The following is a 27,240-nucleotide window of genomic DNA, read 5'->3' as shown; positions in this document are numbered from 1 at the left end:
TAAACTGCTGTAACCTGAACAGAGAGGCCAAGTTTGGCTGGTTTATAAAAAAATGGAACTTGTTTGAGTTGTATAATTAGCTGATGGCTGTATAATGAGTTGTGGGAGCATCACACCTGAGATTTCTGCAATCATGTGACATCCGTTATTCTACATACTATACGAAGATTACTCTCACCAAACTCCCAATATAGTCTCTCTCTTTACTCTCACTCAAAGTGCTCCCTTCTCCCTATGTAGAGTTATGAGATTTTTCTTCTGCATGCTTGTAGTGCACTGTATGTCCAGCATGGTAGTATAAACACAAACTGATGTAAACAGTAGCAATATTTAAGGAATACTATATACATAAAAATCACTCTGCTTCTGTGAACGCCCAAGACGACTAAAATGATCTTACCTTTAATTCATTTTAAAAGACAGTGTTTGCTCTAAAAGTGCACTTGTTGCACGACATAACAAGGTGACACACAGCCCACTTAAATATTGGGTGGGGACGTTCCCTCCCAATATGTTAATAGGCTATATTTGTCATCACCTGTAAAATACTACTATTTATCATATTTAATGTTACTGCAAAGTAAATATAAACTTTTATTATATACTATTTTAGAGCTATTTCTGTGGGGCAGTAGCCTAAATTAAGGTTTCTGTTTCATCTTCAGTGATAGTGTTGTGTGTTTTTTTTTTTGCGGCAGGATTGGCACTTTGATATTTTACTATCAGAATGTAACTCTAAGGGACCTACATACACTTAGACATTTTAGTTGTCAGTCTCTCCTAACATCCTACAATTGTATTGAAGGTTGCAAATAAATGTATGTTTCTTTACCTATTATCTGGGTTAAACTGTCTAGTCCCTAACCCTGCTGCTGGAGATATTCCTGCAGAGTCTAGTTTTGAGCGGATTAGTGGGTGAGTGGGTGAGTGGGTGAGGGGGTGGATGAGCAAGTGGGTGGACTGGTTGCCAGGCCGGCAACCTCAGATGCACTTTCAACTCCTCAGCAGTACACTTAAAGCGGTTCTTTTCCGAATTGCTGCTGCACGCTCTGCCTCAGCATGACATGAAGGAAGCAATCACAGATTCCAGTTTCTTATGTAACATTTTATTCTGATTCTTAAGCAAACTTTTTTTTTTTCCTATGGAGAATCATAATCAATACAGGCACACATAATTTCTCGTATGTAAGCTATGTTTAGTATATGTTTTTCCATTGTTGCCCCAAGAAGGATGAGGTCCCTTTTTTAAGCCTGTGTTCTTTCGAGGTTTCTTCCATTAAACGTGATGCGGGGACCTTCTCTTGCCACAGTCACCTGAGGCTTGCCCAGATTGTGGTTCTGACACTGGCTTTCTCTGCTGTTTTTGCTGGGTCACAATCACAGCTTCTGCTTTCCTCTTTAGAATTTATGTGTTGTGAGAAAAGCCTTTCACAATCATGATATTTTAGCTGACAACTAGTTGTCAATACATAGTAGCTCTCAAATGACGACACAGCTCGAGCTCAAATAAACAAACATTTCTCTCTGTGGCCCTTTAAAGGTGTTACAGCACCAGTCAAAAGTTAAAACCTTTGTAGTCCTTGTAAAACCCATGATGTGTCTCAGTGTGTTTTCTGCTTTCTTTAATTTAGATGTTTGCAACATCCTAAAGGATGAAAAGGCACTCAATTCACATTCTGTGATCAGCTGAAATAACACCTCAAATAACTGCATTCAGGCAATTTCTTTCTAATTGTTATAGGCCTAGTTTTTTTTTTTTTCCCTCTTCACTTAAATCCATTTCAATTCAGTTTGTTTGCAGTAAGTGTATCATTGGTTCATTCATTTATACAAATCATTGAAAACTTAATATGGTGAAATGAAGGAAGACAATAAACTACAACCACAATCTTCCGTAAACTGCACTTTCTAATGGTTATATTTATTGATCATATACATTTTTAGTGTTTCAGCATCCTCACATTAATATATCTACATCTAATCCATAGATCTATTAAACTCTCTTTTGCCTTTTGACCTCATCCCACATAAATGTTTCTGTGTGTGTTTGAGTTTGTTAAAACAACACCGCAGCTTGACATGGGAGCAGAAATGGGACTAAGCAGCCACGCTACGTCTACGTCTCTGTTAAATATAATCTTTAGAAAGTGCAGTTTAGTGAAGACTGTGATTGTAGTTTATTGTCTTCCTTCATTTCACCACCAAACTGCAGCTGCACTGATGAGCCTGAGGGCTGGTCGCTGTGAAGAGGAGCTACAGTGTCCTCATAATCCCCCAAATCAAAATCAAACCTAATGATCATCTCTGTATATTATCACATCAATCTAACACATCAAAACCCGTCAGACAGTCTCAGGGAGCTGTTAGCGGCTTGTATGAGCTACATTTATTTTGTTTGCGCACGAATCAGAAAAAAAAAGTTAAAAAGTAAACGAGAGAACAAATTAAGACATCGTGATTACGAATTTTAAAAAATGTACCCACGAAGTAAAGAAAACGTGCACGATTAAAACAAAGAGAGAGAGAATTGTTAATCATGGGAACGAATTGAGAAATCGTGACCACAAATAAAAGAAAACGTGCATACAAACTGCAGAAGTTCACTCCAATTAATTTTTATTTTTACCTCCGTCCCCTCCGGGGCTCCATAGTCCTTAAATGCACATATAACCAATATTACTAGAGTAGCTTTCCTCCATCTTCGCAATGTTGCCAAATTGAGAAACGCACTGTACAGGATGCAGAAAAACTACTTCATGCCTTTTTTACCTCAAGTCTGACTTACTGTAATGCTCTGCTGTTTGGATGTTCCAGCAAAAGCCTTTACAAGCTTCAGTTAGTCCAGAGCGCTGCAGTCAGAGTCCTCACAAGAACCTGAAAGTTTGATCATATCAGTCCTGCTTTATCGAACCTACACTGGTTGCCAGTTAAATTCCGCATTAATTACAAAATTCCTGTACTGACATATAAAGCTCTAAACAGTCTCAACCTCAGTACCTGAGTGAACTTCTCTCTTATTATGAACCGTAGTGCCTGCTTAGATCACAAGCTGCTGGCTTACTATTAGTACCTGTCTTTCTTATACATGTACAAATAAGCACTTGCTTATTATGTAATGGGCCCATAACAGTACTCCAGAAGTGATCCCTTTTTATAAGGTCGGCACCTGGTAGGACTTAAGCTCAGTTGGGAATCAATAAGACAAACTATCACAGAGGACAAAAGAGACATTCAGAGAAACAGGTTTGTATTTAGCATGGCAATATGTTAGCTCACATGCAGCCTATTAAATATATCTTATTATAAGATTAGCCACGTGACCCAAGGTCCTCTGGTCTGTCTGTCACTAGCCTCTATTTGGTAGACTGGTTCCATCTCCTACGTTATAATGAACTGATAAACATACAAATTAATTGTTCTTACATTTTTGTTACGAATCTTCAAATTAAATAATATTTATTCCGGTAATACCTGGTGTGTCTAACCAGATTAGACATTAGATTAGACATTTTTTCTCCATTTTATCAAAAACATGACTGCAGAACGCCAGAGAGAGAGAGAGAGAGAGAGAGAGAGAGAGAGAGAGAGAGTCCTCAGTGAGGAGGAGCGAATGGAACATAACGGCTAAAAACAAATAGTTAAAATAGTTTCTAATCCCTTGAACGATCCTTTAATTGTGGAAAGTAGAAGGGCATATTTCACTAAAAAAGCAAAGAACATTTACCTATATATTTCCATATTTCTGTGGCAAACAGGTTTTGGGCAGTAGGGTACTAGCATTACTGCTACTGAGTGTTAACTGTTGGAGAACGGAGCAGCTCATAGGCGGGAAGAGTGGAGCGGTTCGTGCTATCGGACGTCATTAACAAACTCGAGGCGCCGCAATATAGACCTCTAACTAGAGCTTAAAGCGCTTTAAAATATAACAACAGTGTTAAAATGTTTAATGCTGTTCAGGAAATGAATGCATTCGTCTATAAAAATGTTTAAGCATTTACAAACTAAGATTTCGCTCGAATTCTCCATATTAAGCTCTTCAATTTAGGACTCACTTTAGATCTATCGCCCTCTAGCGTTTGACAAACCCGGAAGACTTTACCGAGTGGCAGTTCTCCTCTCCCCACTGTCTCTGGATTAACCATAAGATAAACGAGCTGTCTGACGCTGCAGTTCACTGCGCTGGTGCTGATTCGCTGACTGAGAGAAAAAAACAGGTGACGTGAGACATTTGATTGGCCACTTTGTTTAGTAGCTGAAGGGGTTTGCCTAATTAGCTTTATGACTTATTATGAAGTTTACAAAAAACGGAGAATGTCAACAATTGCGATCGCAATCACACACACACAAAAAATGAAGTATGTATCAACTCAAAAAAACTAAAACAGATAACAAGACTCAGCACCACCTGTATTTCTTCACTCTTCATAACCTAATAGACGCAGACTTCTTTTTTTCCCTTTTGCAATGTATTCTTTGTTTAATACTTTCATTTACTTTGGGTTGTATTCAGTGATGACTTTCAAAATAAAACTGTATTTCTGGAAAGCTCATAGCTGTGAGTACCCCGAAGTCTGGACCTTGAAATTTTAATTTGAATATTGAAATTCATAATAGAAAAAAATCATATAAACTCTTGAATTATGTCCATAATCCAAAGGTTATGCATTATTTCTGACACCAAACTGCACCATACACAGTTAATTTTAGTGCCCTATGTAATGTGGTTGAAATGCTATTGAAATTAAAAATGCATCCGAAATAGTATTTGTTATTACATTACATTTAAAATCCAGAAGTTGTTTCTGTGTGCTTTTGAAGGCTATCTTCAACATACACAGTTGTTTTTAATGTTTATATTGCAGCTTAAATGCTATAGAATTTCATAGTGGAATGGAATGGAAGTAATGACAATGCATAATTGCGTGTCATCAGCTTAGCTATGAAAACTGCTATCATGTTTCCTAATGACACCAAGACTTGACTTTACTGGCACCTACCAGTACTATACACAGTTAACTGCAGTGATGTATGTAATGATGTCCGCTGATCATTTGTAATTTGGTTGAAATTCTATTGAAATTCAAAATGGAAAAAAAATATATATGAAGTAGTTATTTCATCATTTTTTAAATCCAAAGTTTATGCCTCATTGCTGACACCTAGCTGTGCCTTATAATCCTGCATATCATATGTTTTTGATATGCTATAAAAATTCAAAATGGAAAAATATTGTAAAGTTGATATTGCACTACTTATAAAAAAAAAGGTCGTGCATTATTACTTCCACTTAGCTGTGCCCTTTACAGTGGATTCTAGTGTTAACCCATTAATCATTAACTGCCACATACACAGTTGATTTTATTCTTGTACATCATGCAACTGAAATGTTAATGAAATTTAAAATGTAAAATATGATTGTAATGTAGGTATACATTACAGCTATTGTATTACATCTAAAATCTAAGTGCTGCATCATTACTGGCACCAAGCTACACAGTTTATCACAGTGTTGTGTGGAATGTTAGTAAAACACAATTGAAATTGATTATAAATAAAAGTTTATGTCAAGAAAGGGCATAAAATTCTCAGGCTGTATTTGGGTTCGGACCTAAATTTCAGGCCTGATTAAAGCTCTAGTTGAGATGCAAAACCTTTTTCTTCTCTTCAACTTTTTTGGACATCCTGTCACAATAAGGTCACCACATTTAAGAACTGCGAGATTTCATGTTGCTGTTTTATAGATATATTGCTGGTCAGCTGCTTTTGTACAGTGTAAAAAAATACTTTGCATGTATTTCCCTGGTTGTGAACTTGAGTGGATGGAGAGAGGTGGGTTACAATTTGACCTGTATTTGGTTACCATTGAAGGAAACCTGTAATAGTCAAATCATATGTCTTTTTCAATTCTTGTTTTAACTTGGTAGGATTTGCACGTTGAGACAAGCTGTGGGTATTGAAAACTCTATGCTACTACTAGTGTGTTGACTTAGTCCATAGAAAAGTCTCATACATTTCACAGGTGATTTTGTCGTGTCTCAAAGACACGTTAACAAGTAAACAGACTTGTAATGAGAGTGATATGTAAACAAGTGATATCCTGAAAATGCACAAGTGGAAAGGTGGAAATGAAATAAACTGAAAAAGTGATTATTTTCAAGTGAGTTATATGATTTTCCTGTAGCTTAAAGGAAAGAAAGAGATGAAATACGTACCACGTATGGAGCAAAAAAGTCCAATTGAAAAGCTTCTAATATTTGTGAAAACACTATTTTCAATTAGATTTTTCTCTCTTTCTTCCCGGCGAATCTTTTACAGCTTCAGCTTTGGTGGCATAAACTTACCTTTTTGAATAAATAAAAGCAGTTTCAAAACTAATTCCTTGTTCCTCGGCTTTTTATTTCCACTTGACACTGTATTATGTGCCCACTGTAATATCTGTAACGAGTGTCTCTGGATCAGAAACTTGTGTGTGAGCGCCTGAGCGTCAGCGCCGAGTTCTGTTTGTGGGCGGAGTTATCTGTTAGTGGAGGCGGGATCAGAACGTGAGGGACACGACCGTGGTCCAATCACAGGTTACTAAGCGGAACTATTTGTTTATATCAGGGTGGTACATTCGCCCAAGCCATTCCACACGTTTGTTTTGGAGACTGAACACGCACGCGATCAGATTTCGGGAACATGAGGACCGAGGACGGTTTCGCTCGCAGTTCGTAACAGTTTCTCCTTCAGAGGGAAGATGTGCTTTATGAACATTCAGGAATATTCATCAGACCACCGTAAGCAGATCTCTGCGAGGGACGAATATCAGAATACGTGACAGTTGAAGCTGCGTGCTGAAGATGGAGGCTGTGGCAGGTTCTCCGAGGACGGCTATGCAGCGCTTCGGCCACGGCGGCATGATGCTCCTGCCGTGGACCAAGCAGATTCTGGCGGTGGTGTGGGAGCATTTCCGCCTGCTGCTGCAGGTCATCTGCTACAGTCTGATGGCAGGTAAGCGAGAGCTGTACTGTTGAGCTTTTCAGTCTGAGACTCCTAGCATGAGACGTTAAAAATGTGTTTGAACTTTTCTGAATTCGAGTGCTAATTCTTTTGCTTATAGGTTTTTCTGCAATTGCGGGCAGTTTTCATTTTTTTTAATCTATGTTCATATTTTGCATGAAGTATAGAGCACATCATCACTGTCATTAAAAGTCCTCTTTTACATACAAAATAGTAATGAGTTGATGTCATTTTAGGTACACCAGTTTTTTATATACCAAGTCCCACACCTATGATTCCTTTTCAACTGCATAAAAGGAATTACTAAAATGCAAAACTTTCATTTGAAAGTGCATTGTATAAATATTAAATCAAAACATATTTAAACAAATGCTTCTGTTGATCAGTGATGTCATTTATTTACAGAAATATGTCTGTCCCACATTTGTATGTTCTTACAGTAGTACTGACCAACATATTATGTTATATTCATAATATTAATGCTAAGTTCAAATAAATGAGGAGTTATCTCAAAACCAATATAACAGAATGTGCTGATTGTCATTTATACTCAAAACCAGGGAAAATGTCTTTATTGTGGTGTCCTTCCAGCAATAGCTCAGTGTTAAAAAGGGAAATTCAGTTCAGATGATTACTTTTAATTATATGCAATTTTGTAGAGCTCATTTGTATTACAGACTCTGATACTCAAAGTTCTTTTCATTTAAAGTCCATTTTCTAAACTTCGGACAGCCAAAAGTGCTTGTAGTAGCAGAAACGCCCTCATATGGAAGGATGTTATTTTGCTCATTTCCATTTTCTGCTGTCTTACATCATTTCTTTGGTTTCCAGTGTTTCAGATGTTTAGGTTTGAGGTTCATGTGAGAATCACGGATGATGCAGGGGAGCACATTCAGCACATTAGCAGTTCATCCAGAGATGCCCCTGATGGTTTCCTTCTGTCATCCTTGTTCGAAAACAACAAAAGTGGGGATCCTTTCGACTTGGACTCTCACTCTCGCTCTGTTCTGTCCAGCCTGGTGAACGACGAGCTCTGTTGCTCTTTGGTGGATGACTTTGTGTCCCGTGCGACAGAGTGTCTCTCAGACAGTGAGGAGCTTTACATAGGAGAGCCCTGCAGCTGGAAACACAGCTGGAATGTGCTTACGGGTTCTGAAGGCGCGTACAAAGATGACCTTTGCCCCGTTGCTTTTACTGCTTGTGTGTCGAGTCTTTATCAGAAGGACTTTCAAAAGCAGGATGATCTTTTGGCAGGACTCGAGCGAAGTTTATCTAGTTCTTCTACAGACAGCAGCCACAGGCCTTGTCAGCAAGAGTCAGGAGGCCAGAGTTCAGACAGTGAGGTCAGCTGGGGTGGCTCCGACAGCTCCTGTGTGGAGGTGGACAAAGAGGACAACGACAGACTTTGGGACCTTCTTACCAAGTCCACTGATCCATACCATCCTCTGCATTTCACAGCATGTGTGTCCAGTGCAGTTACTGACCAACGGAGAGCACAAGAAAGCTCCAGCACTGGTCAAGAAAAGCATATGTCTTCAGCATGCCAGTCCAGTGCATCTCTGAGCTCGGACACTAGCGAGCAAGGAAGTACTGGAACTGTCTCATCAGAAGATGAAGAGGATTCCTTGTGGAAGTCTCTGTCCCTGAACGATGACCCATATCACCCTTTGAATTTCAGAGCTCCTCTTCACAGCCGAGCAGCCTGCAGCACACACGAGCGTAATGGGAACCTGGACCATGCTGTAGGTTCACCTGACAACTGTAAGCAAAGCCTTAAAACATCCAGAGACTCAGCAGATACTACATGCAAAAAGCCACTTTTGCCAACAAGACGAGTAGTCAGTCACAAATGCCCTCAGCTGTCTCTGGAGAAACCTTCTAAAGTGCCCTGGAAAAGGCTTCTAAAGAAGACAGCTGAGAGTAGCACGAAGAAGGAGATTCTTATGGTGAAAAGGGTAATTATCAGTTAGCCTTTATCTAAAATCTGTCTCAAAACTGCACTTGAGATACCCATTTCCTATGTTTGTGTAATGACTAACAGGAAATCAAAATGTTGTTCCAGCTCTTGTACATAGACACATTATGACAGTAGATTGGAATAATAGATTTGTACTGTTTATGATATCAGATTAAGAATCACCTGTTATTTTTACTAATACTTTAACTTCTGCAAATGACTTCTTAAGAATGTTAACATTGGCTAATTACAAGCACACACATTAGGATATTGAGTGGTATACTATCTAAATTATTAGTTATACTGACATTTACAACTACTTTTGTAATTATCGGCTTATTATTTATGGCTTTACAAACTGTTATTTCTTTTTATTTATAGACTCTATGTATGTTGACTCTCTCAATCATGTCCCCCCCCAGGTTAAATTCTCTCCCATTGTGCAAGTTCACAAGATGCGAGCCTGGTCCTTTGCCCTTCAGGCATCTCGTAAGGGGCCATGGGAGGAGCACGCCCGAGATAGGGATCGATTCCAGAGGAGAATTTTGGAAACTGAGCAGGCCATTGGATACTGTTTTAGCCTGTCGCATAGGAAAAAGCTTGCAGCCTATCAACAAAACACACTGACCAAATAAGCACTCATAGAATTGCTTATATCCAGACTTTAAACTGACTGAGATGCTGGGCTGTGTAGTTTTCTTGGCCAGCCAGTAATCTTTTTCCAACTTAACAGCCATACCTCAGCTGTGTGTTCAAAACACATTTTCCAACCTCATATGTCATCAGAATGTTTTTTGGGTTTGTTTTGTTTTGTTTTGTTTTTTTCTGTGCCTTACTGACCATCAATGGAAATGACACTGTTAATGGGACAGCTGGTTTAATCATGATGATAGATGATATTTATAGTAGATTTTGTTGTTTTTAAGTTGTGAGGAATATGATATTGAAGAAAAATTGCTAACATTTGTGTTTGTGGAGAAAAAAAAAGTGAAATAAAGTAGTTTGTGCAAAACAAGCACTCATTTTCAACCTACATTCTGTATTTTCTGTGTTTGGTCACTTTGGTCACTTTTAGAAGCTACGCTTTTTCTCTTGCAAATATTTGCATGTTTCTCAGTTTTGCATTGAGGACTGATTTCTCCTTCAAGAGGACTTGGTATAAGAGAGAGGGTTAAAAACAAGGCATGATGAAACTCTCTCCCTTGAGGAGAAATCAATTAGCATCTCCCCTAGACACATCACTGGTAGCACAAACTGTATGGTGTAAAGAGGAGCAATGATGTACGCAATCTTTACAGCTGATTGTGACACCAGATTTGTAGCTTGACTAAGCCAGTGACCCTTTGTGGAAGAGCTGTATACAAGTTCTCAGCGAGTTCTCGAACAAACAGGCTTTACCTTAAGGCAAAAGAGGTGAACCAGTCTGTCCACTGGCTTTGTTTACACAACTGTAACATAATCTGTTGTTGTTGATTGACAGAGCACCATATGGACAGATCATTGTGTCTGTCTGTGTGTGTGTGGGTGAATGCTGCAGAGTGTCTTTCCATCTCCTAGGGCAGCCAGGGCTCTGGTGCACCTGGTAGCCAGGCAACAGAGCAGCGCGTTTGGTGGCTGTGAAAGGATTGCAAGGGATTGCAGCAGGGCTGGGTGTGTTGTGGGAGGGCAGCCAACATGGCCCCTGCCTCTATTACTCATCCTGAAGAGTTCTGAACCTGAGGGGAGGGGGGGAGTTGTGGTAGTGGGGGGATCTCTGGAGTCTCAATTACCCTGCACACACTGCCTGATGCAATAAGACAGTCAGCAGCCTTTGTGAGTGAAACACAAAGGCAGCACAGGTAAACTCACACATCCCCTCTGGGCCCATAGTGGGCACAGCTTCTCTGATTCTCATCGTTCAGTGAGATGATTTAAATCGTTCATTGAGATGAGTCACCTTGTCAATCTGTAATCATAGAGCAGTGAATGCTGTGATTTTGGCTATACTTAACTATCTTGAGTGTAGTTAAGGCTTCTGATTCCTTTGTTTTGATTTTTTTTTAATAGTCAAACTATCAGGCCTACATATGGTATACCATGCAGAAATCCAAGACCACGCTTTAATGTATTTTATGTCCAGTCAAAACATTATTCATTTTCAGCATCAGCAAAAAAGCGGAAAACATATATTTAACAGAAAATTACAGAGAAGCATCAACAATTAAATATAATTTTAATATTTTCAGTATTTAGTGTCCATCCTTTGCTTTTACTACAGATTATATTCTTTTCTGGAGGCTTGCTCTCAGTTTTTCAAAGAAACCTGCATGGATATTCTTCCACACCTACAAAGTTCGGAAAATCGGTTGCATTTTGTGCTTCTGTCGATCCAAGTAGTACCAAACATATTCAATGATGTTAAGGTCTGGCCTCTGGGGTGCCCAGTACATTTTTCTGAGAACCAGCATCTTTCTTTCTGATCTTCTCAGAAGTTGGGGTTATCTTCCTGTAGAATTAATGTCTTTCCAATCAAGCATGTTCTAGAGGGTACTGCATGATGTATTAAAATTTGTTAGTACCCATAAGCATTCTTGATGTCTTCAATCAAAAATGAATTCCCAACTATAGATGTTGTTATACATTCCCAAACTTGCACTGGTCTTCCTCCATACATGACTGATGGTTGTAGAAATGGTTTGAAGGGTCTTTCATTGCTATAGTGACGTCTGTACTTCCTTCTGTTACTTCCAAAGATCTCAACTTTAGACTCATCAGTACATAAAATCTTAATCCACATCTTAGTTGTCCTTTCCTTTTCTCGGGAACAGCTTTTTTAACATCTACCCATCCTTTCAGACCCATAGCCTTCTCACAGGTGTTAGATGTTAGTCCCATTTATTTTTGGATTTGGGTAGTTGTATATTATTAGTTAGGAGGAATGTTTGAGCCTGTTTACACCTTGTGTTAGCATGTGTTTAATGGCTAGTTATATCTGAATATACTTTGGTCAGATTCCATTTACACTTTTCATTAAAATGTGTCCAGAGCAGATCAGATAAAAACATCTTCCCACATAAAAACATCAACGCATAAGTTTCATTTTACTTTTGTTTACTATTTTCCCTATTACAATACAAGCAAGCTTGTCCTGGACACTTTCATCAGCCTGGAGTGCATGAAGGCTCTTGGTTTAGGGGTAACTTCAGCCTTGCGTATCCTCCATATTTAATTTCATTGTTTATTCTCTTACCTGCTAGTCAGCACTCAGCAGATGCATTTCCGCTCACACAACTTCACCAGCTGGACACCTATAGGAGCTTTTATGACCACATTCTAAATCCATAGGCATTAATATGATGAATATTAATATAACAGCTTCCACTCTTCTGGGAAGCTTTCTACAAGATTTTGAAATGAGTCTGTGGGAATTTTTGCCCATTCGTCCAAAAGACCAGATGTGAGGTCAGACACTGATGTTGGACGAGAGGGCCTGGCTCGCAATCTTCATTCTAGTTTATCCTAAAGGTGTTTGATGAGGTTGAGGTCAGGGCTCTGTGCAGGCTAGTCAAGTTCTACCACACCAAACTCACCCAAACATGCCTTTATGGACCTTGCTTTGTGCACTGGGGCTCAGTCATGCTGGAACAGAAAAGGGTCTTCCTCAAACTGTTCCCAAAAAGTTGGAAGCATACAGTTGTCCAAAATGTCTTGGTCTGCTGAAGCATTAAGATTTCCCTTCACTGGAACTAAGGGGCCTAGGCCAAGCCCTGAAAAACAACCCCATAGCATTATCCCTCCTCCACCAAACTTTACAGTTGGCGCAATTCACAAGTCAGGCAGGTAATGTTCTCCTGGCATTTGCCAAACCCCAGACTCGTCCATCAGACTGCCAGATAGAGAAGCGTGATTCATCGCACCACAGAATACGTTTCCACTGGTCCAGAGTCCAGTGACGTTGTGCTTCACACCACTCCATCCAACACTTGGCATTGTGCTTGATGATGTAACGCTTGCATGCAGCTGCTTGGCCATGGAAACCCATGCCATGAAGCTCTGAGTGCACAGTTTTGTGCTGATGTTAATGCCAGAGGAGGTTTGGAACTCTGCAGTTACTGAGTCAGCAGAACATTGGTGACTTTTATGCACTATGCACCTGAGAGCTCTGGTTGCTGTGGTTCCTAAATACTTTTCGATAATACCACTTACAGTTGATCGTGGAATATGTAGGAGAGAAGAAATTCCGTCAACTGATTTGTTGAAAATTTCATATAGCTGAATTTAATATTGTTATATTGATATGTTGTTTTATGTTTATACACATTGTAGAACACATATAATATGATTTTATTATATTACATATTATAAAAAACATGTATAACGTTTATAAACATATGTTTTCTGCTTTTTTCTGGCAATGAAATATTTTATGACTGGAAACTCAATAAATGAAAGGGTGGTCTCTGATTTTTCAAGTACTTTTTGTCTTTGTAGTTCTTGGGTCTACCTATTGGGTGTTGCCAACAGTCTAGAGTGTGCACAGGCCAACATGCTGACTGTTGTCTGCCAGGCTTGTGTGTCATCACAAAGAGACCAATGATAAGGAACAAAAGGATGTGTCAATCTGTAAAGGGTTGGTGTGGTTGTATGTTTTTATTGCCAAAAAAAGCAGGAAAAAGCAGGATAACACATGATCAGTTGTTTGAAGACTGAGACCTAATTGATCAAACAAGTGTGATTACATGCACTGAAATGAAAACTTGCAGCTACACCAGTCCTTTGTGGGCAAGATGAGTACATTGTCAGTTAGTACCTAGTCCATTGTCATCTTTTGCCAAGTTTACACTAATTAGTAGTTTTCATTTTACCAGACGTTCAGTTCTTTTAGTTTCTGTTTAGGCAGTAAGCTGTAGTGATAACACCAAGTTTGATTTTCTACTTTGTGAAATAATGGATAAAAAAGCTTTTCACCAAATTATTTGAGCATCACTATAAAAAAATATAATCTAACTGTGATGCCATTGCTCAGAAAAAAATCTATGTGTTTCCTTAGAGAACAGTTATTACATTTGCATCTCAAGCAGTGCTTTAAATCAGGCATCATTGTCCTGCTGGAGAAGAGAGTCACATTTAATTCTTACACATCCCAGATCCATTTTGCTACATATCCTAACAAGGTTCCCAGAACTTTTTATAAGCAAGACCACAGATCCACCACCATACTTAAAGGCAGGGACAATATATTTCTGCATGAATGTCTGCTTTCTGTACTAAATCTGTCTCTTTAGTGATGTTAGCCAAAGTGCTCTATATTGGGCTTATCTGGCCCACTGAATTATAGTGTTGTTTTACAAACACCATGATGGTTAACTCAGCAGGAATGTACACAATATACTCCCCTCAATGTGTGCTTTAAGTAGAGGCGTATTATCAAATTGAGTTATTCACTTAATGAATCTACATCATAGAGGCCTGGTTACCTGAAAATCCAACCATTATCTGCACTTCTCCAATTGCCTGGAGAATGCTTGGAGAATGATTTTTGCGTGTCTCTGAAACTGTCCTTTACTTTCTTTATGTACACTCTCAGAAAAAAGGCATGAAACTGTCACTGGGGCAGTACCCCTCTTGTCAATGGGGTGATACCCTCAAGGGTACATCTCAGAACCTTTAGTCAGGGAACATATTTGTACCATAATCTTTTGAAAATGTTATTTTCTAAGTTGTATTGACTCCACACACCCCGTCTCGTCTCCAGCCTTTTTATTTTATTGTTCTGTTTTAAAACATTAGGTTGTCAAAATATACAGATACATACTTTTCCACTGGGAAAAAACTTATTTAACCCTTGTGTAGTGTTCATGTTTTTGTTACTCAATGGGTCTGGTGGAGCCACCCCATTATTGTTTTTTAAAAAATAACCATATCAATTTATGTAAAAATACCAGATATAGATTAGATAGATTTAAAATATCACAAGTGGCCAGCGTAGGGTTCTCCTATTGCATCTGTAGCCAGTCGGAAGCCTGTCCATGTTGTCCATCCTCACATACACACACACACACACACACACACACACACACATATACAAACACATACAGATACAGACACACTAACAGCAGGCGATGTAGGAGGACAACAGAGTGAAGGGACACAGCACCTCCACACTTTTATTCCCTGTGGGTTCACCTGAACACCACATGTGTAATGTAAATGTGTAGGGGGTGTACAGAGTGAAGTCACTGAAAATGTGTTATTTTATATGTTCTTCACAGAAAATGATCAAGGACCAAGGAATCTGAGGTTGAAATAATAATAAATCGCATCATTTTTTTTTTATTTTGGTAAACATTAAAAAATGGGTCCCACAGACCCCAACACCACATGAAGGTTAAGGTAGACAGTTGCACCTTAAAACCACTGTTGTACCTTTGAAGGCACATTTACATTGTTTGTACCTTGATGAACAAAGAATATACCTGCACAGAACCTTTGTTTCTAACAGTGTAGGCAAACTGTCCCTGCTCATGCAGATTTATGACATGCAAAACTTACATTATTGCCCTTGTGGTGGAGATTTAAAACTCAAATCTGTGAAAATTATTTTTTTTATGAGCATGGGCTGATTTATGAAGCCCAGTAACCTTTGTCTCATTCCAGTTGAATGCCTGAACTTCCTCATGTTGACAGATCAGTAAGAAGAGTTTGGTATGCATTTTTTTCACATATTGATACCCCTTTGTATTAGGTTGGCAAAGATAATGTATTTGTGATTTCTAAAAGCTCATTTTAACAAATTAAATTCTTGAAGGGGATTTTTATTCATACATATTTCTAGACTTAACTGTTATTGTGGTTTGATAATATTAAAAATGCATTTCATTGCAAAGTTTTTTGGCCAATTGGATATAAAATTTTAATTAAATATTAAATTAATGAAATGAACTAAGTACCATGTAGTAGAGTATGTAGGAATGCTAATTACTGTGGTGCCTGTATTTTAGCCTGGCTAGCTCTCGCTGTGAGTCATTTACACGCTTCAAAATAACCATCTGCCTGTCTTGGTAAAGTAACCAAGAGCATTATTAAAATAATAGGTTTAATTTATGTGACTTATTCATAGAACTTAGCAATAAAATACATTTATATCATAAAATACTAAAAATCATAAAAATAATTTTAAAATACTTTTATGATACAAAAATGGTCTTTATGGTGAATCTTGAAAAATATCTGTTACAGAGCTGTCAACATTCACAATGCTATGTGAATACTAGAAGAGTCAAGTCAGGCTTTATTGTCATTTCAGCTCTATACAAGTACACAGTAAAATGAAACAACATTCCTCTAGGACCAACACAGGAACACAAGTGCAAGACAATACAATATACACAGTGCAGACAATGCAGTGCAATAAATATGAAAAAAAACGTACAATAAATACAAAACAGAACACAGACAGTACACAGTACTGAAGAGTATGTGGAGCAGTGCAAAGGAGGGTGTAACATACTATGATATATTATCAGATTCGCAGATAGCCTAGCGTATATGAGCATAGCAGTCACTGAGGTAGCAACACAGAACAGCAATGGAACACAGTATTTGGCTGATACAGTAAAAGTGAAGTAAAAGATGTCAAAAAAAGTCAGACATTTGTTGAGGAAATAAAAAGTGCAAAATGCAAGTAGTCAGATCTACAGTTATATCAAGTGAAGTATTTCAATGAAATGCAGTAATTATATTTCAATACAGTGTTTCATATGTGTGTGTGTGGATCCATGCCTAAAAACATGTTCTACTTGAATCTGTTTAATTCCAAAAAAAATTACGCCTTAGCCCACATTAGTGTGTGCTCCACTCTCCCCTACCATACTGCCTCGCCTTTGGTGGATCTGTGTAGGAGAGAGAGAGAGAGCACAATTTAACACATTTTGTTTTTGCTAAACAATTTTAATAGCTTTTAAGCAAAATGATTATATTTATTTAAAAACAAGCAGCCTGCACATCTCTGCTCCAAATGAAAAGATAAACTTTGTTTCCAGCACTTACCATTAACAGTTTAGTCATGAATGGAGTGAATGCAAATGTTACAACTTGCTCCACAGGTAGGCTTAATTGTAATGGACTGGGGAGGTAAATGTGTCCGTAACAATAAAGTCTGGTAAACTGAACACATGCAAACACAATTATTTCAGTACAATGCTTTGGTGTTGGAATGAGACAAACTTTCAAGTTATATATTTAAAACACATTTGATGTATTTTTTTATGTATTTAAGTAAATTTTATGTATTTTAAACACATAAAAATATTCCTCAATACATGATTAGTGAAAAGGGGATATATCATGCTGACAAATTTACTTCTGATCACAAAGTGGAAGAGCTAATACACACACACACATCATCTTAACTGCTAATCCCTCTGGGTTGCGGGGGGCGCTGGAGTCTATCCCAGCTGTCATGGGGTGGAAGGCAAGATATACCTTGAACAGGTCGCCAATCCATTGCAGGGCAGACAGACAGACAGACATATACATTCACACTCACAATCACACACACATTCATGCCTAGGGGCAATTTAGCATGTCCAATTAGCCTGACTGCATCTCTTTGGACTGTGGGAGGAAACCGGAGCACCCAGGGGAAACCCACGCAGACACGGGGAGAACAGGCAAACTCCAGAGCTAATATGGGAATTATAAAGTTTGAATATATTTATTTACATTGCATCTGCCACCAAGAGAGTGAATAAATTAATATATCTGATAGAGTGAACTCAGCTATACACACAGCTATACACACAGCTCAGTAATCAAAAACATATGATTAAAGAACTTACTTTAATGGTACAAAACTGACTTCAGGGGTATTTTGGTAAACATCAGTCTGATTGCTGTTAATATTCATGGATGGCATTGCTATGGGAATACAAGGCCAAAAGCATTTGTTTACTACAAATAAACATAAAAAGTTAATGTTAGTTTGTGCCCCACTCTCTTCTTAGTCTCTCCTAAGGCTCTTCTTGTTGTGTGTGTAACATTAAATGAGTTACTGAAGTAGAGGCTCCAGAAGAGGGCGACATTGATCATCTTTCTGTGTTTCAGTTTGTATTAGTATGCATGTCCAACCCCTGTTTTATAGGACCACAAGCCTGACAGAGCTCTTACTAAATTCACAAGAAAGAGTCTAAGAGCTTTCTTTATGTTATCATGGGTTATTCATCTGGGACATCATCCTACTGCCAGCTGAAACATAGTGATCAAATATTACTCATGTAATTTGTTGCATGGCTTGTCATGAAGGAGAACACTTGACAAAGGTTTGTAATTTTGTGCTCTTTGCTCCATAGCTTTCATACAGAGCTGCTGTAGCGGACAATAATTCAACTGCATGAACACTGATTGCATTCAAAGATATTACTGACCAGCAGTGCACTTTTTATTTAAATGTATGTGTAGTTCAGAACATGGGCCCCGCAGCCTCAGTCTGCTTTCATGTGGTGATGAAATGGACCTCTACTGGGCTGTGAGAGACGGTGGTCTCCTGACTGTGTGTTGTATTTGGGTCATCCTAGGATATGTCCTGCTTTCTGCTGCCTCTGTTTCTATTAGTAACAGTCATAAGCCTGGCTGTCACAGCCTGCATACAGAGTATGAGTTTCAGGCTGTTTCGATGGAGGACTGAAGACTGGGTGATCCTTCTATAAGCACAGGAAGACTGAGGGGTGAAGATATGGGGAAGCAGCTGTAAGTGTGATTCAGCTCTGTGCTATATTGTCACATGAGTTCACCCATCTCTGTTTTGGATGTGGTCTCTCTTACACAGCAGTCTGAAACTGTCTATTTAAGCTTAAATAACTAACATGTAAATATAGTTAAATAGGTAATAATTACTAGTTAATGGTTACTCTAATTATTAGCGACATACAGATGGTTGTTTGAGAGTTAGTTTGAGAGTAGACACTGTTAATTTATACATAAGTGCCTTGTAGAATGAAAGTCTAGAAGCTGTGTAGTGTGAAAGGTGTTATAAACATACAAATTCGGTAATGCTTCACAATAGGGATATGCATGAATTAAAATTATTTCACGTACCCTTATTATAAAGTGTGACCAGAAATTCATAAATTATATTGTGTGAAAGGGGCCTTGAATAGCATGTTGAACTTTTGCATAACACTGTGTATTATCCAAAACTATTTATGTCAGTATTTCATTATTGATGAAGCTAGTACGTTATACATGCTGTAAAGCTGTGGGCTAAGTCTTATGTGTTCTGAGAAATTTAAATGGAATATTAGACATTTCTGTAGACATTTCTAGGAGGATTTGTAATCCTAAAAGCTATCATAGCATTTATAGTGCACATCTATTAATGAAAAAAATCATTATTTATGAAATAGGATATTGTTATATTGTTATAATATTTTACACTTAAGGGCCTGTCTAAATTAGTAATTTGACATCAACAATAGGCTTTGTTAACACCTTAAATCACCAGGGCCTCCCAAAGTTTTATTACTCACTTCTATAACCTAAGAATAGCTCGACCAGTTTACACTGAAGTCCCTAATAAGCCTTAGTATGTTATAAGCCTGGGATTTTAAGGGGTTAGGAAGGGCTTTTCATAGGAAAAGGCCCCAGTCACCCACCATATTAGCCACAGACCCGCCATAGACATGCTCTCATGCCAAACCAAAATGATAAGCAATTTTTTGTTTTTTTGTTTCGCACTAGTTTGGTTTGGTGTAAGAGCATGTCTGTGGCTAAATCTCAAATGGCTCTTTACTCTCTATACTATGTAATGCATAACAGGTTCTACATCCAAAAAAGTGCACTAAACGTTAGATAGGATGTTGTTCAGCTATGACTGAATAATAAATGGCTTTTATTTTGACATATAATTGCACTGTTTGTGTGTAGAAGCCTTTACATAACGATCTATGCAGTGTGCACTACATAGGGTGTAGGACGCCATATGAGATTGAGCCTATATTTTGCCCAACTTTGTTCATGTATTGTTATTGTAGTGCAAATACAGGCTAAGAATGCCAATCGCTTAGGTGGATAATTGCACCTTAAAGCTCTACATTTTTACTGATAAACATGAAGGATAGCATGCCAACTGAGCAGGGAAGTAAAATACACATGAATTTACTACTGAAAAATATGGCAATGTTTTGTTGTGGCTCAACTACAATTTTAAACTGCTGTAAATTGCTCACACATTTGCAGTACAAATTGGTTAGTCACGGTAAAAGTAATATTCTCTAAGCATGCGTCACAGTGGTGTGCATGTATGGTGCAAATCGGGCTGAGGATGCAGATCAGGGAGACTGTATGTGTACTCTGCTTCCAGGATTGGCTCACTCCAGCTCCACCCTCTCACAATTACACACATACCTGCAGCTTTACTCTTGTAAATATACTACATTGTTTGTCTTCACTCTTTGCACAGTTCCCTGGTTCCTTGTGCATGTCTTAGATTTGGTCATTGTATTTTTCACTGTTCCTTTTTCACTCTTGCTTTGTTCTTTGATCTGTTATAGATTTGCCTGCATTGTACCAGCCTTCCTGTATTTTGTCCCCCTGTTTGATTTAATGCAATGTACTTTAAACTTTTCATGTTTTGCTGTGTTTGTAAAATCTGCTTGGTGTAAGCAGTGCAGCGGTCCAGCACACACCTTTAAAGCAAGTTCAAGCCAAGCAGATAAGAGCAACAAACAGGAAGCATTTCCAGGAAAATCTTTAGTTACAGTGTCACCATGTAAAAGTCTGCTAATCACTCTTTGTCATGAGGGGAAAAAATATTAAATGTTTTTGGAAAGCATTTTATAGAACATGCTAGGGGCAATTTTAAAATACAAGTGTATAGGATATAAAATCTTTAGTTGTCCCACCTCCAGTTTTTTAGGAGACTGGCAGCACATACTTAGTTATTTTTACAGAGTGGCAGAGTCCTGATGAACTGTTCTTCTACAGACCCTAGTCGAATGGACCACAGCTGAGTGATCAGAAGCAAACCGGATATTCGGAGGCTTTGCTGTATCTGCTCTGGGCTTGGAGCCATATGCAGAGCCTTGGCCTGTTTCCTCCTACAGATCACCTCCCAGCTCACAGTCGTGCCAGCTACAACTCTCTGAAAGACATCGAGACAAAATCAGTTTTCATCCAGAATGGAAGCAGCTCGAATCCTGAGGTGTCAAGAAGAAAGTATTACAATTTGGTAAGCAATGCATTTGAACTCATAGTGTTTGAACTTAGAATTGTAGACAATTCATATTACTGTGGTCAAACACATTTTATTCAGTTGAATGGTAAAGGTAACAGTCTACCTTTATTTTTTTATGCTAAAATGATGTCTTTTATAACATTTAAATCCACAAGATAAATTATTATTGCTTATGCAATACTGTGCACAAGTCAGAGGCAATCCCTCTTTTTTTTAATTTCCTGTCAAAAAAGCCATTAAGTACAAGTCATTTATTTTTCAGCATCAGCACAAAGAGAAAACACATATATCTAAGACAAAAATACACAGAAGCCCAAACCGTTACATCATATATTTTTTTCAGTATTACTGTGTCTACCCTTTGCCTGTATTATAGCTTTCATTCTTTTTGGAAGACTTGCTTTCAGCTGTTTGTCACGCATCCCTCCGCCTCTGACTTACCGACGGACTCAATTTCCCAGAATCCACGGGGAAGATCATATGACGGTAGAACCTCCGTAATCCACCTATTACAGTTAACAATCAACTGGATACTGATCTGTTTCACCTGCTCTGTGTGTCATGTGACTAGCCTTAGTTTAGATTTTAAGCCTGGGCTTTAGATTCGATTCTTGGAGATGTATTGCTTCTCATAGTACAGCTACCTAGAGTTTCCTGTGGGCTCTTTTGTCTTATTGTGTTCTGACCGTGTTTATGGATTTTCTGACTTTGCCTTTTTGGATCTGGTTGCCTGATTAGTTCCTTGTTATGTTTGTTCTTTTCTGTATTCTGTCTTTTTTGGATTCAACCTATGCCTGTTCACTGACTACGATTCTTGTCAAACCCTTTACAAGTAAAGCCTCTTGTTTGGCAGGTTCTGTCACTTTACACTTTTCTAAGAAATCTGCAGGAATAATTTTTCCCAGTTCACAGAAGTCAGAATTTGGTAGCGTTTTCTGCTCTTCACAATTCAAGTAATAACAAACACGTTTAGTGGTGTTGAGATCTGGACTCTGGGGTGGCCAGTCCATTGTTCCAAGAATACCAGCAGCTTCTTTGTTTAATCTGCAAATTTCTTCCTTTTTTTTCCTTTTCTCAGTAGCATCTGCTTGACAGTTGAAAGGCTTTTGGAGTTGTCTTTACACAGCGGAAGGATGGACAAAAACGTGGATTTTTTTTCAGATCTGAAGCAAGAGGGAAGCTTGATTTTCTCCTCTCTCGAAGATGAAAGCTTTGTGTTGTTTATATGGTGGTTGGTGACCGTTTTGTTGGTCTACCAGGTCTAACGCAGAGTCACATTTTCTCTACATCTTTTAATATATTTTTTTAATTCTAGTTTTGTCAGCTCCTGTTATTCATCCATTTTCCCTTGACTTTCCCCTCTTTACTCAATCTCATATCTAATCTCCTCAGAAATATCTCTTGAAAAATAAACAACTTTAAAAGGTTTTGACTGGAAATTAAATAAACGAAAGTTGGTCTCTTATTTTGCGCAGTAAAATAAAGGTTAGTATTATAAGTGATTCCAGGCTTTTGAACAATAGCGTACAATATTTTGATTAAAGTTCTTACATTGAGCACTATGACATACAAGCCACACACCAGCAGTATGAATTATTAAATACTTATATCTCATCTCAGACCTTAGTGTACTGAAGTCTTTACACTGAAATAAATACATGGGTATATGTATATTTATTTATATATTCCAAACACTAAAGCACAATGAGTGAAAAAATGGGCTAAGACTGATACATTAACAAATATGTTTGATAAACACACTTTGCATGTATTTCTTTTATGAAATATAAATGAAAAAGCTTTTGATATGCACACATGATTAATGCAAATGAATTATTTTGTATGATCTATATTAGACAGCAGTTCATGTTCTAGGCATATTAAGCCTACAGAATATTCATGACATTCACTAAATCACTAAACTGCACTAAACTGCTCTTTCAATTTCTGTATTCATTATCCTTCTTTCTTTTAATATAAAATGTAACTCTACTTATATTTTGAGTGCATACAGAGGTGAGTAAAATATGTATTTAATTGTATTAATATCACCCTGGCTGTTTATAGAGAAATATTGTGCTACTGATCAATAAGAAAAGCCTCCAGTTGTAAAGATGAAGGAGGTGTAAAGCTAATTTGCACACTTCACTTCAGAACTTCTCTCTAAAGTGCATTGATGTGCAGGTCTGGGGTGTGGTATGTGACTCTTGAATTTGTTTAGCAGTGTGTAAGGAGGCATTATCGTCTTAGAATATGGAAACATCATGGTGGAACAGTGTTTGCTCCCTAGGGTCCTGTAAACCGACCTCATATCCTTGTCTATTATGCAACCATGTAGAACTATCGTACCATCCCATCTTAGAGCAACCACCTTGTTTAACAGTTGGCATTAAGCATTGTGAGTTGCAGTCATCCATTCGCTCAGATGTAGGAAGAAGGTTCAAAGACACCTCATCAGACTATGTACAGTTGTATGCAAACGTTTTGTAGATTTTCTAAGTGAAAATAAGTTAATACATCCCCTACAGAGAAAACACTTCTGCATATTTTAAGGCACAATTACTGTTGATTTGCTTTTGAATTCAACATATTGGAAAAATAAAGCATACAATTTGGTCTGTACAGATGTTATGGCACATTTTGTGTTAATTTTTTTTTCCAATATGTTAAACTTAAAATATCATGCAGTAGAATTTGCAGAAAAATGCCATATTTAAGTTTGTTCCCTGTAGAGGACATGTTAACTTATTCTCACAAAACATAATTTGACCAGGGGGGTTTAAACTTTTTCTGTATATACACTACCTGTACACTATACACTAAAGTTTGGAATGGCTTGACATATTAACAATTTTGTTATTTATTAGAAGCTTTACCAAATTATTACAGATTTGCCAAAAGGTATTTTTTTAGAAGTTTTATTCAATATTTTAATATTTCTGTGAACATTTTTATTCTGTGATAAACAATTAACTGTAAAGATGGTTTAATTTACTGTAAAAGTGGCACAACAAAATTGGTTTTATATTATATTAAAGGGTGAGTCCAAACTTTAATTTACAGTGTGTGTGTGTGTGTGTGTGTGTGTGTGTGTGTGTGTGTGTGTGTGTGCGTGTGTGCATGCACTATGTGGACACCTGACCATCACACCTATATGAGCTTGTTTGACATCCCATTACAAAACCATGGGCATTAAAATGGAGTTGGCCCCCTTGCAGCTATAACAGCCCCCACTATTCTGGGAAGGCTTTCCACATTATTTTGGATTGTGCCTGTGGGAATTTGTGCCCATTAAGTCAAAAGATCATTTGTGAGTTCAGGAACTGATGTTGAATGAGAAGGCCTGGCTCACAATCATCTTTCCAATTCATCCCAAAGGTGTTCAGTGGGGTTGAGGTCAGGGCTCTGTGTAGGCCACTGGAGTTCCTCCACCCCAAACTCATCAATCCAAGGAGCTTGCTTTGTGCTCAGGAGCACAATAATAAAGGAATAGGAAAGGGCCACAGCTGTTGCCACAAAATTGGAAGCATTTAATTGTCTAAAATGTCTTTGAATGCTGTAGCATTAACCATCACTGGAACTAAGGGGACGAGCCCCAGACCATTATCGCTCCTCCACCAAACTTTACTGTTGGCTCTATGCATTTTGGTAGGTTCCCTAGCATGTGCCAAACCCAGATTCATTAATCAGACTGCCAGAAAGTGACTCTAGAGAACAAATTTTTACTGCTCCAGAGTCCAGTGGTGGTCTGTGTGTTTTACACCACTCCAGCCAACGTGTGGCATTGCACAATGCGATCTCAAGCATGTGTGCAGCAGCTTGGCCGTGGAAACACATTTAATTTCATTGGAACTCTGTAGTGAATGATGGGTGATTTTTACACGCTATGTGGTTCACTATTCGGCAGCTTTGTGGCTGAGCTCATGTTGGTTCTAGCTTGGGGCAGTTCAACTGTCTTTAATCACGTGAACCCTTTTAATGCATACAAATTTACATGTGTAGTTTCTGCTCAGGATGATTAAAGGTATCACTGAGCTTTAATTTTACACAAATCCCAGTATTTAAAATATGGAATAGAGGATTATTTACACTGGCATGTTTAAAGTCAATGTGAATCTGAAATCATACTGCATTTTTCTTCCTTAATGTAATGTATTTCCAATTGAAACAGGCTAATTGGGTGTGAAATAATTGTGGGCAGGACATGATTTTATACTTCAGGATTTGATTGGATTGTAAGAAGTGGGCTTTCCGGGACAAACATGGAGTCAGTGTTTATTTGTTCCAAAAACACTAACATCAGAATAAATACAAATAAACAGTCCATTTGGTGGGTGTTAGTTTAACCATTTCCCATAGCTCTCCTTTCTTGATGAATTTCAGTATTTACCATTACTATCCAATAACTATTTTATCTAATGTGTTCTCAATAAATTAGTGCAGTTTTGTTGCCAATAGAATCAGACAAATCCATGCGATGGCCGGACTACAGCAAGACGTCCAAATAGCTAGTCTAACAAACTTCTAACTACGGGGTGGGAATCTCTAGGCACCTCACGATTCGATTCGATTACAATTCAGAGGGCTGCGATGTGATTATAAAACGATTATCGATGCATCTTGATGCATCTTTTTTCTATACAGGATTTCTTTTTTCTCACTCTGTTGATGACCTGATACTTTTAAAGCAAAGTATTTGTAATGATCCATTATGAATTTACTTCCAATATCTTTTATTAATAAATCAAACAGGAGTGATGTGGCAAGTGAACTGGAAGGCTCTCATTCACTGCTCTTGTTTGGAGCACATGAGACGCTGGCTGCCACTCATCTGCGATAAAATGCGCAGTTACGGTGAAAAAAGATTCCGTGGCAATGGATGTCCACGCAGCAAATTACAGCTATCCTACCCATTTTCTTCAGTGACTCGCTGTGTCAGTAAAATATCTTTGAGACGGGACGCTGTATCTCGGCTCCAAAGTGTCCAACATAGCGCGAAAGCCCGAGATTGACTGAGTACGGACACAAATCCTTGGCAATAAAAGTTGGGATAGAGTTTGTAGTTCGCTTCGCCCTTACTGAGTTGGGTGGAAGCTTTGACATCACTTGCTCAGTGGTCCTCTGGTTAGCAGCAAGTACAACCAGACGGAAAACGGGCGGAAACATGTAATATGATTTCTCATGTTTGTCGTTTCCAAAATATTTTAGTTTAGTGTGACAGAACTTGCATATAGTGTGGCTCTTGGCCAGGTCCTTTTCCCCTTCAACTCCATCGAAGTGCTTCCATACGCTAGCTCAGGGGTCAGAAACGGCTCTTTCACTGGCCTGATGTGGCTCCACAGCAGAATTAGATTTTAAGATAAAAATAAAATAATCCTCCCTTGCAGTAAAATAAAGCTATGTTGATCTTGTTCTAACACTATTTTAATAATAGATGGTCTCAAATGCTGCTAATCCACCACCCTATAAGCCTGAAGGCTGGTGTGCAGAATGCAGGTCACATAGCAACGCAGAGAGTCTTGCCTAGCTAGTAACTAATGAAAGGCAAAGAGAAAGATTTAAGACTAACATTTGGAGATGAATGGACTTACTCGCATTTATAAGCAGTGCAGTTGGTTTCCTGGCACGTTAAATCAGCAATGATAGACTGTCAAACATTAAAAAGTTGTAAAGATGAAGTCAGCTTCCCTTTCGAATTTTCCTGTTCCATCTTAATTGGTGCCACATTTACATTCTGGCGCCTCAGGCAGAATTTAAGGTGGAATTGGAAAATCGAACAAGAAGCTGGTGAATGAGAAGCGACTTCAGCCTCGTAAAACACAGTCGAACGTTGAGAGACATTTTACAATAAACTGTTCTACTTTTGAAGAAAAGTTTTCTGGCGGAGATGGAAGAAAAGCGGCTATAGTTAAAGCTTAAAGCAGAGCAAAGTAAGTCTGTGTTTTCATTTATATTTTTTTAACCTATACTAGGACATTAGCACATACTGGACATACTGGACATAAAATGTTGTGGCTCCCAAGGTGGTTTGACTTTTGTTGAAAGGACAAAATGTCTCTTCTTAACATTTGTG

At 38.2% G+C, this 27,240-nt stretch overlaps 1 protein-coding gene across 1 annotated transcript; it reads left to right on the top strand.

Annotated features, from left to right (window-relative positions):
* The first annotated feature begins 6,643 nt into the window (after positions 1 to 6,643).
* ppp1r15b (protein phosphatase 1, regulatory subunit 15B) lies at positions 6,644 to 9,784 on the top strand. Its single transcript, XM_036561723.1, has 3 exons — positions 6,644 to 6,990; positions 7,831 to 8,954; positions 9,379 to 9,784. The coding sequence occupies exons 1-3, from the start codon at positions 6,840 to 6,842 to the stop codon at positions 9,589 to 9,591; spliced, it is 1,488 nt and encodes a 495-aa protein (XP_036417616.1). The 5' UTR covers positions 6,644 to 6,839; the 3' UTR covers positions 9,592 to 9,784.
* The last annotated feature ends 17,456 nt before the right edge of the window (positions 9,785 to 27,240 follow it).

Source organism: Colossoma macropomum, unplaced genomic scaffold (assembly GCF_904425465.1).
Source record: "Colossoma macropomum unplaced genomic scaffold, Colossoma_macropomum, whole genome shotgun sequence".
Taxonomy (NCBI): Eukaryota; Metazoa; Chordata; class Actinopteri; order Characiformes; family Serrasalmidae; genus Colossoma; species Colossoma macropomum.
Note: the sequence above shows the minus strand (reverse complement) of the source record. Positions and strands in the feature narration are given on the sequence as shown.